The 15,435-nt window shown below is 54.4% G+C and overlaps 1 protein-coding gene across 2 annotated transcripts; it reads right to left on the bottom strand.

The window, feature by feature from the left end:
* Window positions 1-1,021: 1,021 nt before the first annotated feature.
* On the bottom strand, window positions 1,022-14,685 carry CRBN (cereblon). Of its 2 annotated transcripts, XM_081159295.1 has the most exons (12): window positions 14,535-14,631; window positions 11,962-12,074; window positions 11,194-11,396; window positions 10,407-10,556; window positions 8,026-8,185; window positions 6,319-6,381; window positions 5,207-5,291; window positions 4,479-4,594; window positions 4,072-4,136; window positions 3,005-3,136; window positions 1,790-1,975; window positions 1,022-1,597 (listed from the first exon to the last, which is right to left on the bottom strand). In XM_081159295.1, the coding sequence occupies exons 1-11, from the start codon at window positions 14,599-14,601 to the stop codon at window positions 1,795-1,797; spliced, it is 1,335 nt and encodes a 444-aa protein (XP_081015421.1). In that variant the 5' UTR covers window positions 14,602-14,631; the 3' UTR covers window positions 1,022-1,597; window positions 1,790-1,794. The 2 variants fall into 2 exon arrangements, with proteins under 2 accessions (XP_081015421.1, XP_081015420.1); XM_081159294.1 differs by having other exon boundaries at window positions 1,022-1,975; window positions 14,535-14,685.
* Between the last annotated feature and the right edge of the window lie 750 nt (window positions 14,686-15,435).

Raw genomic sequence — 15,435 nt, 5'->3', positions numbered from 1 at the left:
TCCGTGTAGTGATGCCCCAGTAAAGGACGTGCTGCCTTCAGTAAATGTCAGGGTCCGGCCTCTACGGTTCCTCCCCGAGGATGTGAGCCCTGAACGCTTTCAGTGGGCAAGCAGGTGGGCAGCACCCGAGTGTATTTCAGCTGCTGTACTCGAGCAGAACGGCGTTTCCTCCCGGTCAGAGCATCTCCGTGCTGGCCAGTGGCGTGTTTCTGTGAAAGCCCAGCGAGGAGGAGGTGTGAGCACAGAGTGTAACAGCATCTGTGAGAAAGGGAGCTCAGAGCCACCCTCGGGCCAGTGACAGGGTTAGAAAGGGCCCGAGATGCTCGAGTGCCAGTGACTGCCAGCGGGACCCAACCTCACAGAACTACCCCGGGGGGAAGCATGCAGACGTCGCTCCTTCGGAGGCCTGGTGTCCAGGGATAAAGCACTAACAGTATTAGATGCAAGTGTTTACTTATTAGACAGTTTTATTTGCAAGTGTCAGTAAAGAGCATGGAACGTTCTGGGATGACAGCTTCGGGGGCAGGTGGGACAGCTGTGTCCTGCCCTCAGCCCTCACTGGTTTACCCTCAGGTGGGGTGTGGTGCTGCTGAGCAGAGCTGGGTCCATTCAGAGCACGTTCTAGTCCTCACGCTCAGAACCCTGGGGTTATTCGTGGGGGCGGAAGCTTGGGAAGTCAGAGCTGCGGCGTCTGGAAGGAGGGGGCATGTGCTAAACCACCGCACCTTCCTGGGCGGCTGTGTGTTTGCTCTTGGCAGCTGCACCGGCACACATTTTGTGAAAGACAAAATAGTCTGTTTTGGCCTCATGTGTTTTACCCCATTGGCTGAGCTTTTCCCAGTGAATTACGTGAAGCGGGGAAGGACGGGCAAAACCAGTTAGTCACACAGCGGGAGATGCCAGGAGACCAATGAGCCCAGAGGCGGGGGCTCCGGCCCAGCGAGCTCGTCTCAGTCGTTTCTCACAGCTGAGTCACCTGCGTGAGCAGGTATTTACATCACTAAAACAAGGAACAGTTCAGTTTAGTTTTGCTCTTAACGTTTACTTACAGATTTTCTTCAGTTTACACTGAACAAAACAGCCTGAAAGGACAGTGTCTCACTTCTGGCCTCTGCTGGGGGGACATACTTTGGCGTCTCTGCTCCTTAGTTTAGGTTCCAATTATACTTGGAGCAGAATAACCAGTGTCCTAGTTCAAATGAACACTGAGCAAGCACACAGAATACTAGGGGTTTTTTTAACTAACACACATAAGACAATGAAAACCATTTGGGGCTCAAACTGAGTATTTTAACAAATATTTTCAGAATTTACAAATAAGTACAGAGCCTTTTAAATGGGCTTTAGAATGCTATCCATGGCCTTGCCCTCAGACGGGAACAGATCCTGGAGCCTGGCGCCTGGCTGCGGCACCGCTGCCCCCAGGAGTGCGGACACGGGCGTGCTCTGCACCAAGGCCTCCAAGGCCAGCCTCTCGTCCCACGTGCTCTGTGCAGGAGGCAGTCTTCTCACTCTCAGAGACGTCCTCCTGTCCCATCAGTGACCTGCTACCAGAACCGCTCCCACAGGATCCAGCACCGAGCTGCACAAGGTGTTCCTGAAACCAAGTCGTCAGGCTGTTTTCTCACCCCTTCAATGGTGTAGTTTAGTCCAAACCTTCAAAACCACGTGGCTAAGAGGCAGCAACCTTCCCTGTGACGTGGCTTTGTACTGGGTTTGCATCAGCAGCAGGATTCCCAGAGCAGACCTGGCCTTGGAACACCAGCTCGTTAACTAACTGGATCCCTACCATATCTACAAGCACAGCACGACTTTGTCAGGGCTGATCTCGTCCTCGGTGTCTGGAATCGTGGGCAGCAGAGCAGATCGCGTCAGACCCCAGAATATCTGAGGTAGCATGTCTTTTTTGGTGGCTGTGAATTTCCATCCGATGTGGCTCGCACAGACCTTACACTGGGCGACTGTCCAGGCAAACCTGCAATTCAAGGAAAGGTGTCAGCTGAGGGAACATGGCTGTGCCTCAGGTTTATAATGTAGCCTGTTAAGAAGCCAGATCTCAGCCACAAACCAACCCACTGAGCTTTGATCTACACAGTTCCTGAACCAAATCCCATGGAAAGGTTTCCCGATTTGTACGTTTTCAATTCCTATGTATGACGCAAAAGCTAGGCCGTGAAGAAAGCTGGCAGGAAAAAGGGACCCAATGCAGTAGGCTATGAGGAGGCCCTATGGAGACCCTGGACCAGGAAGAGGAGCCAGTGGGCCCTGGACAAAGGAAGCCTGATACCAAGCGGGAGGGCGGGGCTGGGAGGGAGACCACACCTGAGATGACGCCTGCAAGCAGCCCCGGGGGATGCACTGTGGGGCCGGGCGGGGGAGAAGCTATTTCCCACAAGAGACTGAAACCACCTGAAGAACCAGCGTCTAAACCAGGGTGGTGCGTCAGAAACAAGCTGTGGCACTTCGGCTCCTAAGGAAACTAAACCAAACCATGGACTGTACCCATTTCCCTCCTTTGCCCACATTTAGCATTTATGTTAACAGGGTAATTCTAGTTTTAGTTCTTGGGCTAGAAAGTGTCAAGTAAGACTGGACAAGCCAGCTGACGTGGTTCAGAACAGCGGTGAAACTTCTCATTCTTGCTCAGCTCGTTTCGTCTTTTTTAAAAAAGGGCTGACCCACAATTTGGCAGAAAAGGCAAATAATAGGGTTCTTGAGGATGTGGCTGAGGGGCTCGCCCGGGCTCCCTGGTGGGGCTGCTGGTCCCAGACTCGCATTGGGTGACAGGACCTGGCAAGAAGGTGGGGCTTACTGCACAGGGGGCCCTCGGGTAGCTGCATGGCCATTCTTTCTCCCCAGCTCTGCTCTCAGTGAGCCGATGGCCAGCCACTGCTGACATGAAGAGCATTCATTCATTCCCCTATTTTGGGCTATAATTCCAGCCTTGCTGCTTAGGAATCTTTTTCTGCCCAATTAAGGCCAAAAAAAATCTGCAGGACATTACCCAGGAAACCAGCTGTGCTGTGTGGACGGCCGGCCGATCAGGTTCAGGTTGGAGGCCTTGTACACGGTCAGCGTCTCATGCACGTACCCATGGGGGTTCACATAGGCGGCCATGGGCCCGCACAGGGACAAACTACAACAGAACAAGCAGAGGGTCGGTCAGCACAGGAAAAGCCTGAGTCAAATAGTTTTTACAAGTTGACCAAGAAACAAGGTTATGAGCACTCTGGTTTCTGACCTTTCAGTTTCACATAATTTTAGACCCTTAGGTGACAAGACTGGCAGCCCGCCCAGTGCTGTCTGAATGTTCCCGTGCTGACCAGAGGGAAACGAGCACTAGTTTCTTCAACCCTCCTGCAGACCTGTGGTGTGAAATACAGCCCAGCCTCGTCTGGAGTGGGGAGGACGTGCCCCTCACCCCGGGGCAGCCCCATCTCTGCACACCGCAGTTCTGTCTTATAATTAGGAATCCCTTGTAACACGGTGTTCACACTCTGGGTCACACAGCAGCGGGCCCGGCTCAGAAGCACGTCTGAATGAGCAAAACTTAACATTTAACTAGACTGTACTGCCTGAGGCATCACGGTAGGTCCCTAAGATACTCTATAACAAAGGTCAGCAAGGGCTGGGGACAAGGACTGTCCAGTTCTGCTATGTGGTGCTCAGTCCCTGAGCTGTGGCTGCAGGAGCCCCGGCCTGAGGTCTCCGGCCCCCTCGGGTTTCACAGCTGTGTAACCAGAGGAGGAAACGTATGGAGAGCAGAAATGTCTCCATAATAATTCTGTGACGAGCTGGGAAAACGTACTCAGAGGTTTATTAAGAATGTAATATAGCTGGCTGGGCGTGGCTCAGCGGTTGAGCATCAACCTAGGATCCAGGAGATGACGGTTCCACTCCGGGTCGGGGCACATGCCCGGGTTGTGGGCTCGATCCCCAGTAGGGGCGTGCAGGAGGCAGCCGATCCATGATGACTCTCTCATCACTGATGTTTCCATCTCTCTCTCCCTCTCCCTCTCTCTGAAACCAATATAGTTAAAAAATAAGTAAAATAAACATAATACATCTCACCTGAATATTTCATTTTTGGTGGTGATTTCTGTTTCTTGACACTGTTTACAGCACAGAGACGTACACTAAAAAATGTAAGAGGAGATCAGTGGGGAAACTCACACTCATGTAATGACCTGATTGCACAGGTCACCAAACCCTCTCTAAGGTGCACATGCTCCCTTTTAACTACCGACTTGGCTAAACCAGTGGCTGATGCACAGACCACACGCGTTCACAAAGCTTCAGTGAGGCTGATGGACAGGCACCTACAGCTGAGGGAGGCAGACAACTCGGGCTCTGCCTATGACCCCGATGAAAACTGCAGTGTCCTTTCATTCCCAGTTTTTCCACTGCAGGAAGATGAGGCCTTGGGTGCCCCTGAGCCACCCCAGCCTGACTGCGGGACGCCGGCCTCACTCGCTCACCTTGTTCATGATGTCCAGCTCACAGCGAAGCCGCTGGACGGCACTGCCGATCTTCAGGAGCTGAATCCTCAGTGCGTCATCAATGGGAAGACAAGCAGCGACTCTGTAAGAAAAGTCTTCAAGACGCGGTGGGTTTTCTGAGCTTTAAACTTAGGAAGAAGTGTCCTGAAATGCCCTCTACCGGGTTCCCAAAGACCCCGTCTCACACAATCACAGCATTAAAGGAGGCCAGCTGCCAGGCATGCGCTCTCAGGAGTTCTAGCGTAACCTGACCAATGCCTGTTTTGTAAGTGCCTGCTTAGAAATTAATCACAAAATCTCACGTTAGGAGTTCTTTATTGCTAAGAGACCAGAAAAGCAGCTAAGTAGCACCGAACAGAGACACAGAGCTGATGGGTACAAGTCCTCCACGGGGTCACCTTTCTTTAAAGCCCCCTCGCAGGGCAGGGCAGGTGACGGCCCTCAGGAAGTCTGATGTGCCCATGACCGCAATGTGAACCCCTAAGGAAAACCCTGCGGAGCACGGGGTGTCCAAGAACGTGGGGCTCTGCTAGGCCACCTAACCAAACATAACAGTTTTTTAAAACTGGTGAAAGCAAAAGAAATGTGTGTACTTTTCAAAACTAATAAAAATACTAGATTAAAAAAAAACTGTTTGGTTTTGTTCAACAGAAAACAAAACCGTTCCTGTCAGGGCGGCATCTCCACCAGCAGGAAATGCTTCGTACCTATTGGATTCGAAGGAAGGGATTCGTCCTTCAGGTTTTCGTCCCACTCACGCAGCTGCTTCTTGATTCTGTCCATTAATGTTTCCTTGTTGAAAACAAAAGCAGCCACAGTGAGGTTCCCAGACTTAGTTACTGTCATCTCTTCAGCTCTAATAAAACGAACACATTAGCAGCTACTGAAGTCTCACTAGTAGACTCTGAGTTTCAGGTTCTCATGGGGAGACGATCCCAGCGCCAGCTGGGCCCCGCGGGTGTGCCCTGCCCTTGGCTGCCAGGCACCGGGCTCCTCTCCTTCCCAGGAAGCGTTTTCTGCCTCCCTCCGGGATTGAGGCCCGTGGTCTGCACGCACTTTTACCACATAGGAGAGCTCATCATTTTCTCACAAGTGTGCGCAAAAAGCCCCGTCTATTGGGTATTTGTCATGAACCGCAGGCTCCCTCAGGGCTGTGCATGTGCTAAGTGCTCAGGACCTCCTTGGTTTGGTTCCCCAGGACTCGGGAACCCCACAGGGGACAAGCGACACGTACTGAATGTTACTTCATGCAGCAGCCACCACTATAGACACTCGAGTGATTTGCCCCAAAGCACAGAGAAAAGGACAGACGTCAGGACTGAACAGTCTATGTCTAAAAACCCAGATTCTTCTAACTGTCCCAAGAGCCCATCTCTTAGTAAGTTCTGCACGATCTGGGGATGCCGGGTATTAAAACTTAAGCAAAAACACTTGTGGATGTGCCACTGACGAGGCACCAGGAGATACATGTTAATATATTTGTATAGGAAAGTCCAAAACACAGATAAAGGATTAATTTTCTAAGTGTAACTACCACATGACTCAACAAAATTTCAAATGCTTGATAAACCTGAGAACATCTCCCTATCTGGTCCTGAAGTTACGAGGCATAAGGAACTGGGGAAACCAAAACTTCTACACGTTACAGGCAGAGCCTCTCCAGGAGTCTGACTCCGGCCTGTTCTCCACAAATGCAGCAAATGGCACCAGACCTGAACGTGAAACACCACTGAGAGTGGGAGCCTGTGTTTTCTTCTAACGGCCCCTAACCTGTGACGGGCTGAACCTAGAAACTAAGAGTGGAAGGCGAGTTACTCACAGCGTCGTACAGGGAGTACAGCCAGCGAGGCCACGAGGTCAGATTCGCACAGTGAAACTTTCTCTGAAAACAGGAAAAAGCCACTTAGTAAAGTGATCCCACAACAAAGATTCTTAGGGAGAAAGCTGCACTGGGAAAACGATTTGGGCCCAGGAAAAGATGTTCCAATTTCAAAAAGAAAAGCACTGTAGATGATCCATAGTCTGACAGTCATGTTTTTATAGCCTTTACACTCATGTTGCAACTAGAATCTTGATTCTTTTGAAAAAGCTCAAATATTAACATTTCAATACTGAGGACAACTAGTGAAAATAAGAAGAAGAGCAACCAAGTGTCCCACTTCCATGGCCGCCATTTGTCTTTATAAACATTATAATAAGCCCTTGTCCAGTAGCCACAGTGAAAACAGAGTCCAAACTGTGTGTGAAAGCTTTAAGGGGCTGTCAACTGAGCCACCACGGAGGCTGCCGTGAAAGGTGAGGCAACTCTGAAACAACGGTGACACACAGACGGCCTGATCGCGTCCCCACGCCACAAATCCCAGAGAAAGGGGAAACCATTATGTGTCTCTCCCAGTTGTACTTTGGGATCGGAAAGGGAGCATGCCTAAGTCCATATAAAAGTATGAATTACACTTAAATTCCTGTAGAATTTCAGTGTTTGATGGGAAGACTCAATGAAGGTGTCAGTCCGCAGAGTACACATTCAACACAATAGCTATGAGGCTGGAATGAAGAAACATAATTGGAAGTTCATCTAGAAGAACACACTGTAAAAACCAAGGAAACGTGGAGGGAGGAGTGTTCTCCAGGACATGCGGAGTCTTAGACACACTGGGGAGTGAGAGAGAATCATAGGCCAGTGCGTCTCCGGGAACCAGTCCTGAGCCCGATGCCCACTCCACCCCTCCCTCAGCCAGCGGCATGGAGTCCTGTCCGAGACGGGGCGAGTTTGACCAAGGAACAGAACTCGGTGCACGCTGACCTGCAGAGACGCTTCACGAATAAACACTAATTTACACCCAAACCAACCCTCACCACTCTACTGGACAGAGTAAGGGGCAACCAGCGCAGGACTTACCAGCTTACAATGGAAACGTCCTTCCGTATTTGTAAGAGATGCATCTCAAAAACCAATTTATTCCAGACTCAGAATCTAGGAACCCTTTGCTGTAGGCAGAAGGCACACACCCTACTACTTCCTACTTAAAACTGACGCATCTCACAAATGAGTGAAACAGGCTTCATCTGCTTTTTTTCTAAGAGAAGAAATGGTTTAGCCAAAAGGACAGACTCAAGAATCAATGCCAAACGGGCCTCCCTGTCACAGAGCACCTGGTCTCATGCCAAGTTCTGGGATGTCAACTGTGTTGCACAAAGACAGGCGAAAAGCTCTCAGAGCCCGGAGGAGGTCAGACTTGCTCTGCGCCACCCAGACTCTCCTTTCTCCAAGGCCCTGTGCTGAAGGCTCGAGCCAAACGTCTGACCTGATTACAGTTCAATGTGAGGATCTTGCAGAATTAAATCGAGCTGCTGACACAGAACCGAGTCACCAGGGCGAGAACGCTTCCTGTCCGGGCACCTTTCTCCTGCTATAAACACACTTCAGAGCGCGGTCGAGGGGCGGCCACAGGCGTGGAGATGCACCCTGAGCCGTCTGTGTTGCTTTCTTTCAGACAGGAAGACACACAAACACTCAGTCCCGCACCTTCTGGTACTTCTGCCACCACTTGAGCGAGGAGCGGTCCTCCTGGGAGCCAGGCTTGGCGGGGACCATCCGGCACTTGTTGAGGGACTCGAGCTGCACTGCGGACATGGTGGAAGGCAGCACGCACTCGGGCAGGATCTGCACCTTCGCCTGCTGGATTCTGAGGGCAAGAGCCAGACAGGGGTCCCGTGTAAGGTAAACTAACTCAAACTGAAGTTTCTAAACATGAGGCTAATTTTAAATACTAAGATTTTCAAAGTTTCCTTTTTAAAACACATTTAGCAAATTCTGATCTTAAGATACAAAAGTTTTTCAAAAATACTACAATTCATAAATCGTACTGAAGTTAAAACCAAAGATAGCCTCGGGAATGGATTTCCCGTCTCACTATGGAATGGAGAGGAAATTTCTTACATTTCAGATAAATATATAAACAGTTTAAAAAATCAACACATAACGAACTACTATTGTGTATCCTGAACTTGCAAATTAGTTTCTGGGACACCCGCCATCCCATCCCCCCATCTCCCCAAGCTGCCTGCCCCTAACCCTTTCCCTCCCGATCCTCTAACCTGAGGAGCAAGAGAGAGAAAAAGAAGAGCCCATTTCCAGGGATGAGTTAAAGGAAGAACAGAGGGTGACTTGCAGCCTTGACTTCTGTGTGCATTTTTCTCATTCTCAAATGTTTAACTTCAATATGCAAAGAAGTAAAATACACATGATGTTTTTCACTTAGAAATCACTAAACTCTATGACAGTGAACATCATTTCCAGGATGCCACCTGGGGATACCCTGTGAACCCCGTTGTGAGCAATGCTGACAGGAAGGCTGTCCCCACAAGCCGTTTTCTGAGATGTGGGGACCCCAGTGCATTGCGAGCTAGGACGAGGCACCGGCAGGCCGACAAGGTCGCGCAGCACATGCAGCCGCAGCCTCGCCAGCTGCACTCAGGTTCTACGTGTCTCCGTATCAACCAGCGTCCTCACTGAACACAGCCGCGCCCTCGCCGGCGTCTCGGCAGCGGGTCTGTGGCCACTGGGGAGAACGTGCCCGTGCAGTCCTGCCCAGCCCCGGCTGGCTGCTGGTCCTCACTGGTCAGGGGGAAGCTCCTCGACCTGCTCCCAGAGTTAACCGTCTGCTGCCACCTGCTGTTCAAATGGTTTTCCCACAATCGAAAGTCAGATACTGACACAGCCTCAGAAACACCCTTTCCCGTCCGTTTTCCATGCGGTTCCTGGAACAGTGTTCACTAGTAAGTGTTTTATAAGCATGAGGCTGGGAAGCACTTTAAAAAGGGAGCTGTTGGCGCAACGCAGTGACGAGGCAGCCTGCACTTATCCGAGTGCAGGGCCCTCGGGGACACACTGTCATCCACTCCGGTGAACCTTCTGGTCCTAAGTGTAGGAGGTAGAGTCTCAGCCACTGTCCTCAAGCAGCTCATCTGCCGAGGGACAGACTGATGTCCTATGACAGGCAACGATCAAGATAAACGCTTTTTTTTAAAGGATAAAGTCAGGCGAACTGGCTTTTAAAAATGAGCTTAGTGTTCCCTGAACTTTTGAAGAGACTCTGTGAGAGCTGCCCAAGTAACTGCCAAGGCGGATACTCAGAATCTCTCCACATTAGAAGGCGCAGATGGACCAAGTACTGTGCACGCAATGCCCTGTGGGTGATGTGAAAGCCACAGAGACACACGAATGCACGTGGTCCCTACAGCTTTCCGACAGCACAGTGGGAACCAGAGTGGCTCTCGCGGATCACAGGACCCGCAAACATGGTGTCCCATGAACATAGAGCCTGTGAGCCTCTGAGCTCCCACCCTCTCACTGCAGAGAGGTCTTCAACCCAGAAGCCACGCCCCAGTGAAGCTGCCCTCTGGGTCTGCCCACTGCTCTCACACCTGCAAGGACCTGAGTCCCTGGAGATCCTAGGGGAGGGGCTACAGCTGCTCCAGGCTCCTCACTCCCAGGAATGGGCATGAGGCAGGCTCTCAGGCTTCTCCAGTTTTACAAACATCCCAGATAACTGGATTTTAGAAACCACCAGGCTAAAGTTCCCAGGGAAAGAGAACAACTAGTTAAAAGTTACCAAGTGTGGCCGGGCCGGGCGTGGCTCAGCCGATGAACATCGACCTACGTCACATGCCCGAGTTGTGAGCTCCATCCCCAGTGGGGGGTGTGTGTGTGTGTGCAGGAGGCAGCAGATCAATGACTCTCATCACTGATGTTTCTCTCCCTCTCTGAAGACAATATATTAAAAAAAAAAAAAAAAAAGTTACCAAGTGTGGAAGGTCAGGGGAATGAGAAACCACAAGAACCCATGTCACTGAGAGACATTTGCACAGCTTTAAGTGACGGCTTTAAATGACAGCAGCTCTCACCCATCCGACTGCGTCCTCAGCTCCAGGACTTTGAACCTCTGTCTTCCAACCGCTTTCACTTTCACCACCTCGATCCCAAAGTCCTGCTCCTCCCGGTAGGCGTAGATCTCTGCTGTGGTTCCAAACTGCGCTTCCCTCTCCTGGGCATTACTTCAAGGACGTTTCAAAAGGAAACAGTTTTGAACGTTTAATTTTTAAATGTGCAGAGTTGACAAAAGCAATGCATGTGGAAAACAATACACAGTAATCGACCCTCACCGCAAAGCTATTTCAATATTACGCAGAGGAATTTAGACACAGGCGGCGGCCTCACAAAGTACAACCAGAGGCCTTTTAGGAAAGGACAGACTCCAGACACTGAAAGTGACCCAGGGCTAAAGGTTCCCCTTCCCAAGCAAACCCTCATTTCCTCCAGCCCCTCATTCCTGCTGAGGGCTTATTAGTACATTCTCGCTTCCTGTCCCTGCCCCCCACTTCCTACAGCGGCCACAGGGCACCTGCATTCAGCTTCAGCTTTCCTCTTTCTCTTTAAATACAGACAGGTCTTAAAAAATTAAGTTCCTAGAAACGTTTTTCATTAAATATTAATGATTAAAAACTTCCAAATACCATAAAGTTCGACTGTGTGTGAAGGTAAACGTCTGGTTAGACATAATAACAAAACACCCCAACTTTCAATCTTTTCAACAAAACTGTTCCCCTCACATCCTCACTGAGCTCCTGGCCTGAACGTGCAGTGACCACACAGGTGAGAGGAGTTCAGACAGGACCCCGCACGAGTGCTTACCTGTAGGCCAGAACCGCGAAGGTCCTGTCTTTCTGAATTAGGTTCCGCACCATGCTGACCTCCTGAGGGCTGAAGAGCTGCAGAGGCAGTGTCTGCCCCGGAATGAGGATCATCACCACCTGCGGCAGCACCGGGATCACCTGGCAGCTGTGGTCGTCGTGCAGCGTCCTGCCATGGAACTCCTCCATGTCGGCCCCCAGGTACTGCGGCACAGACGCAGTCATCACGGGAGTGTCATGGCGCACACAACAGGCGCGAGAGCAAACCGGACAGAAGGAATGTAAACAGCGGGTACAGACGTGCTTAAATAATAAAGAACTTGGCGTGTCAGCGTTCCACACGGAAGTCCAACGTTGACCCTCAGAAGGAGAGTTTCTAATATTTTATAAGAATCTCACATGCAAATTCAAGACCAATTTTTTACTTCAAAATACTTTTATTTTGGCTAAGAAACATCTCTGTGTCCAAACATCACAAGTGACAGCGTGAGGTGTCAGTAGGTCAGACTGTGCCCCGCTGCCCAGTGTGCAGAAAGTAAGTAGTAATTTAGAGCCTGCGCGACCAGCAGAAACACAAAAGGGTGACAATCCCTGAAGGAATTGCCCCAGGATGTAGCATGAAGCTGCTGGGAAATCCCAGTGAGTGGGGCTCTCGGCAAACAGCCCACGTCCCTGCCCAGGCTGGGGCGCAAGGCAGTGCACAGCGAAGCTCACCTGCAGCTACACGTCTACGTTTACTGGCCATCAGGCCTGTCACCAAACTACATACCGTGTGCGATGTGGGCAGGCTGGTGTCAAAATTGATGATGTTTGGTTTCTTGGCTTCTCTGCTGTCCTGGTCTTCAACTTCCATCTCTGTTTCATCTTCCCCCTCGTTCTCAGCTGCAGAAGAAGCAACTGCGGGTGACCACGCCAATCTGCGCTCCCTGCCCAAGGCACAGCCCCCACCCAGAGCTCTGGGCCCTCGGAGAGAGATGCTCTCAGCAGTGACATCATTTCCCCTGCTGTCACTGCACTATTCGAAAACGAAAGTCTGCAAACATTTTCATGATTTTTGCTTTGGAATTTTAAACTTAAAGTTTGCATGAAACATAAAACGTATTTTTAAAGGAATGTCTCAGAAAGCTTTCTCCACACAATTTTTACATTATGAAAACTAAGCTGATCTATTTTAAAACCTGGTGTTACTAACAATAGGTATGAAAGTTAGAAAAAGCTGCACTAAATAGGTGCCATTCTGTCAGATGGGATCTGTCCTTTCCATGCCAGCTCCGGGTAGACTCTCCTACCATACAGCAGGGGTGCTCCACCAGAGGGGATTTTGCCCCTCAGTGGATGTGGGGAATGTCTGGAAGTGTTTTTGGTTGTCAGGACTAGGGGAGTCCTGCCAGCATCGAATGGCATGGCCAGGATGCTGCTAAACAAGCCAGGGGACAGTCCCCCGCAACAAAGAAGTCTCCACCCCCAAATGTCAAAAGTGCCAGCTGAGCAACCCAGACTAGCCTAGAAAAACCATAAACACTTAGTGAGTCTTTTTTTATTGTAGTCTTCACCTGAGGATATTTTTTCCATTGTTTTTCAGAAAGAGTGGAAGGGGGAGAGAGAAAGAGTGGGGGGGGTAGAGTGGGAGGGAGAGAGACAGAGTGGGGGGGAGAGAGAGAGTGGGGGGAGGGAGAGTGGGGGGAGACAGAGGGGGGGAGAGACAGTGAGGGGAGACAGTGAAGGGAGAGAGTGAGGGGAGAGAGTGGGGGGAGGGAGAGAAAGTGGGGGGAGAGGGAGTAGGGGGGAGAGAGGTAATGGGGGGGGGAGAGAAAAAGGGGGGGAGGGAGAGAAACACTGCCATGAAAGAGAGGCACATCACCAGCCTGACCCGGGCCTGGGACTGAGTCTGCAACCAAGGTACGGGCCCTTGGCCAAAATTGAACCCAGACCCTCAGTCCGCTGGATGGCATTCAAAGCACTGAGCCAAACCGGGTCGGACTGAATCATTTTTCACATCATATTTCATGTATTTCTCGATGCCCCAAATAATCTTCTAAGTAGCTACAATGTCATCACAAAAGAATACCCTTTGTGTGCATCATCATTTAAACCAAGCTACTGTCAGCCGGCCCCCTGGCGAGAAAATACAAATGCCCTTCAGGGCAGTGACTGCCCCGGGCCTCCATGAACTCCTATGAATCCCCAGGTACAAGGCCTCTTCCAAGGGAACAAAATTATTCCGCCGTCCAGTCGAACGGTCAGTGGTCTAACACTTCCCATCAGCACAAATTTTTCCTAAGAACACAGACGTTTCACCGAGAGAGAAAGAAAACTATCAACCGAAAATAAAAACCCTCCGGATCCAATTCCCTGAATTCACGGTCCGGGCGGCACGACTCCCACTGCGCGCGCGGGGAGCCGCACGAGCTCCGCCGGGGGTCTAACAGCCCAAAGGCTGGGCCGTGTTTTTATATTTCATTTTATTAAATACGTCCTTGTTGATTTCAGAGAGAGGGAGGGGGAGAGAGAAGCATCCACGATGAGAGAGCCGCTGACGAGCCCGCGCCCGGCCGGAGCCCGACCGGGAGCCGCCCCGTCGCCTGGGGCCAGGTGGACGCTCAGCCGCGAGCCGGCCGGGCGGGGCCGGTTCCACCGCCCGCGGCTCCGTCTGACGGCCGCGGCCTCCCGGCGGCTGCCCCCGCCCCTCCGGCCCCTCCGGCCCCGCCCGCCCCGGGCCGCGGCCGGCTCAGCCCTCAGGGCCCCGCACCCGCCGAGCCCGGGAGCGCCCGCGGCGCCGCCCCTCCGGGCCTCCCCTCCCGACCCCGGACGGGCCCCCGGCTGCGCAGGACGCCCGCGGGCCCCCGCCCCTCCCGCGCCCCGGGCACCGCCGTCCGGGCGTCCCCGCTCCCGCCATTGTGTCCCGCGCGGAAACCCCGGCCCGCGGCCTCCGCTCCCGGCCCCCGCCCCTCACAGCCGCGCCCCGGAGGCCCGCCGGGCGCGCCCCGGCCTCCCGGGCCCGGCCCCGCTGCGAGGAGCCCGCCGGCCGGGCGCCGCCCCGCCCCCGCCCCCCGCCGGGGCCAGGCCGCCCGGGCCCGTCGCGCGCCCCCCGCAGCGCAGGCCGCACGATGGAGACGCGGGCCGGGGCCGCCCGGGCGCGGGGCGGTGGCAGCGGCGCGGGCTCGCGGGGCCCTGCGCGCTCGGGGCGCCGGAGTCACCCCGCGGGGAGGGCGCCGGGGGCTGCCGGCCGGGCCCGGCCCCGCGCCCCGCCCGCCCTGGGCCCCCCGGCCCGCCCGGCGCCCGCCCGCCCCGGCCCCGCGCGCAGCCCGCGGGCCCCCACACGCGCGCCGGCGCGGCCGTTACCGGGCAGCAGCGGCAGGTGGTTGCCCATGTCGTGCGCCGCGTCCTGCGGGCCGCCCTCGCCCGCCATGTCTGTTTACCCGCGCGGCCTGCCGGGAGGGGCGGGCGGGCGCCTCCGCGCACGCGCGGCCGCGGCCTGCGCCACAGCGCCCCTGGCGGCCCCCGCGGGCGGGGCGGGGCCGGGCGGGGCGGGGCGGGGCGGGGTCCCGCGCTGGAGGCGGCCGCCCTGCGCCCGGCGCTGCCCCGGTCCCCCCGGAGCTCCCGCCCGCCGCGCCTGCAGAGCCCTCGCCCGGGAGACGGAGGCTCGGGGCCCTGGCCCCCCGCTCTGAGCGCCAGTCCCTAAAGGGAAGGCCGGGGAGCTGCCCCGTCGCCCCCGGGCGGCTGCCTTGGCGCTCAGCTAACTTGCGCCGTTTTCAGCCGGTGCCACGCGTCTCCCAAGGGGGACAGGTACCCTCGGCAGCCAGGGGCCGGGACCGCCGGCAGCCGGCTGCTCAGGGCGCCCCCGCGTGGCCGTGCCCCGGGGGCGTCTCATCTGGATGCTGGACGGCAGCTTCCTCGGGTCCTTCCGCGGAAACACCTTTTACCGAAACAGGCGCCACGCGTGGGAGGGAGGGGCCGCGCCGCTCAGGGCGCTGACCCGCGGGTGCGCTTAGGGGACTGCGCTGCGCCCCCGCCCCGGCCGCGCGCGCGGGGTGGGTAGGTCGGGGCTGGGTGTCCCTGTGACCGATCAAAACCCCCGAGTGGGAGCCCCGAGGGGCCGGGCCCCGCGCCCCGCGCGTCCTCAGCAGGGGCGCCGCCGCCCAGAGCCGGCCGCCCGGGGTCGAGTTCGCGGCGCGATCGCCAGGCTGCGGGGTCGGCTCCAAGCCCGGGCGGCGCGGCCTTGTCGTCCCGGGACTCGGGCGCC

The sequence above is a fragment of the Miniopterus schreibersii genome (genome assembly GCF_964146895.1).
Source record: "Miniopterus schreibersii genome assembly, chromosome: 15".
NCBI lineage: Eukaryota > Metazoa > Chordata > Mammalia > Chiroptera > Miniopteridae > Miniopterus > Miniopterus schreibersii.
Note: the sequence above shows the minus strand (reverse complement) of the source record. Positions and strands in the feature narration are given on the sequence as shown.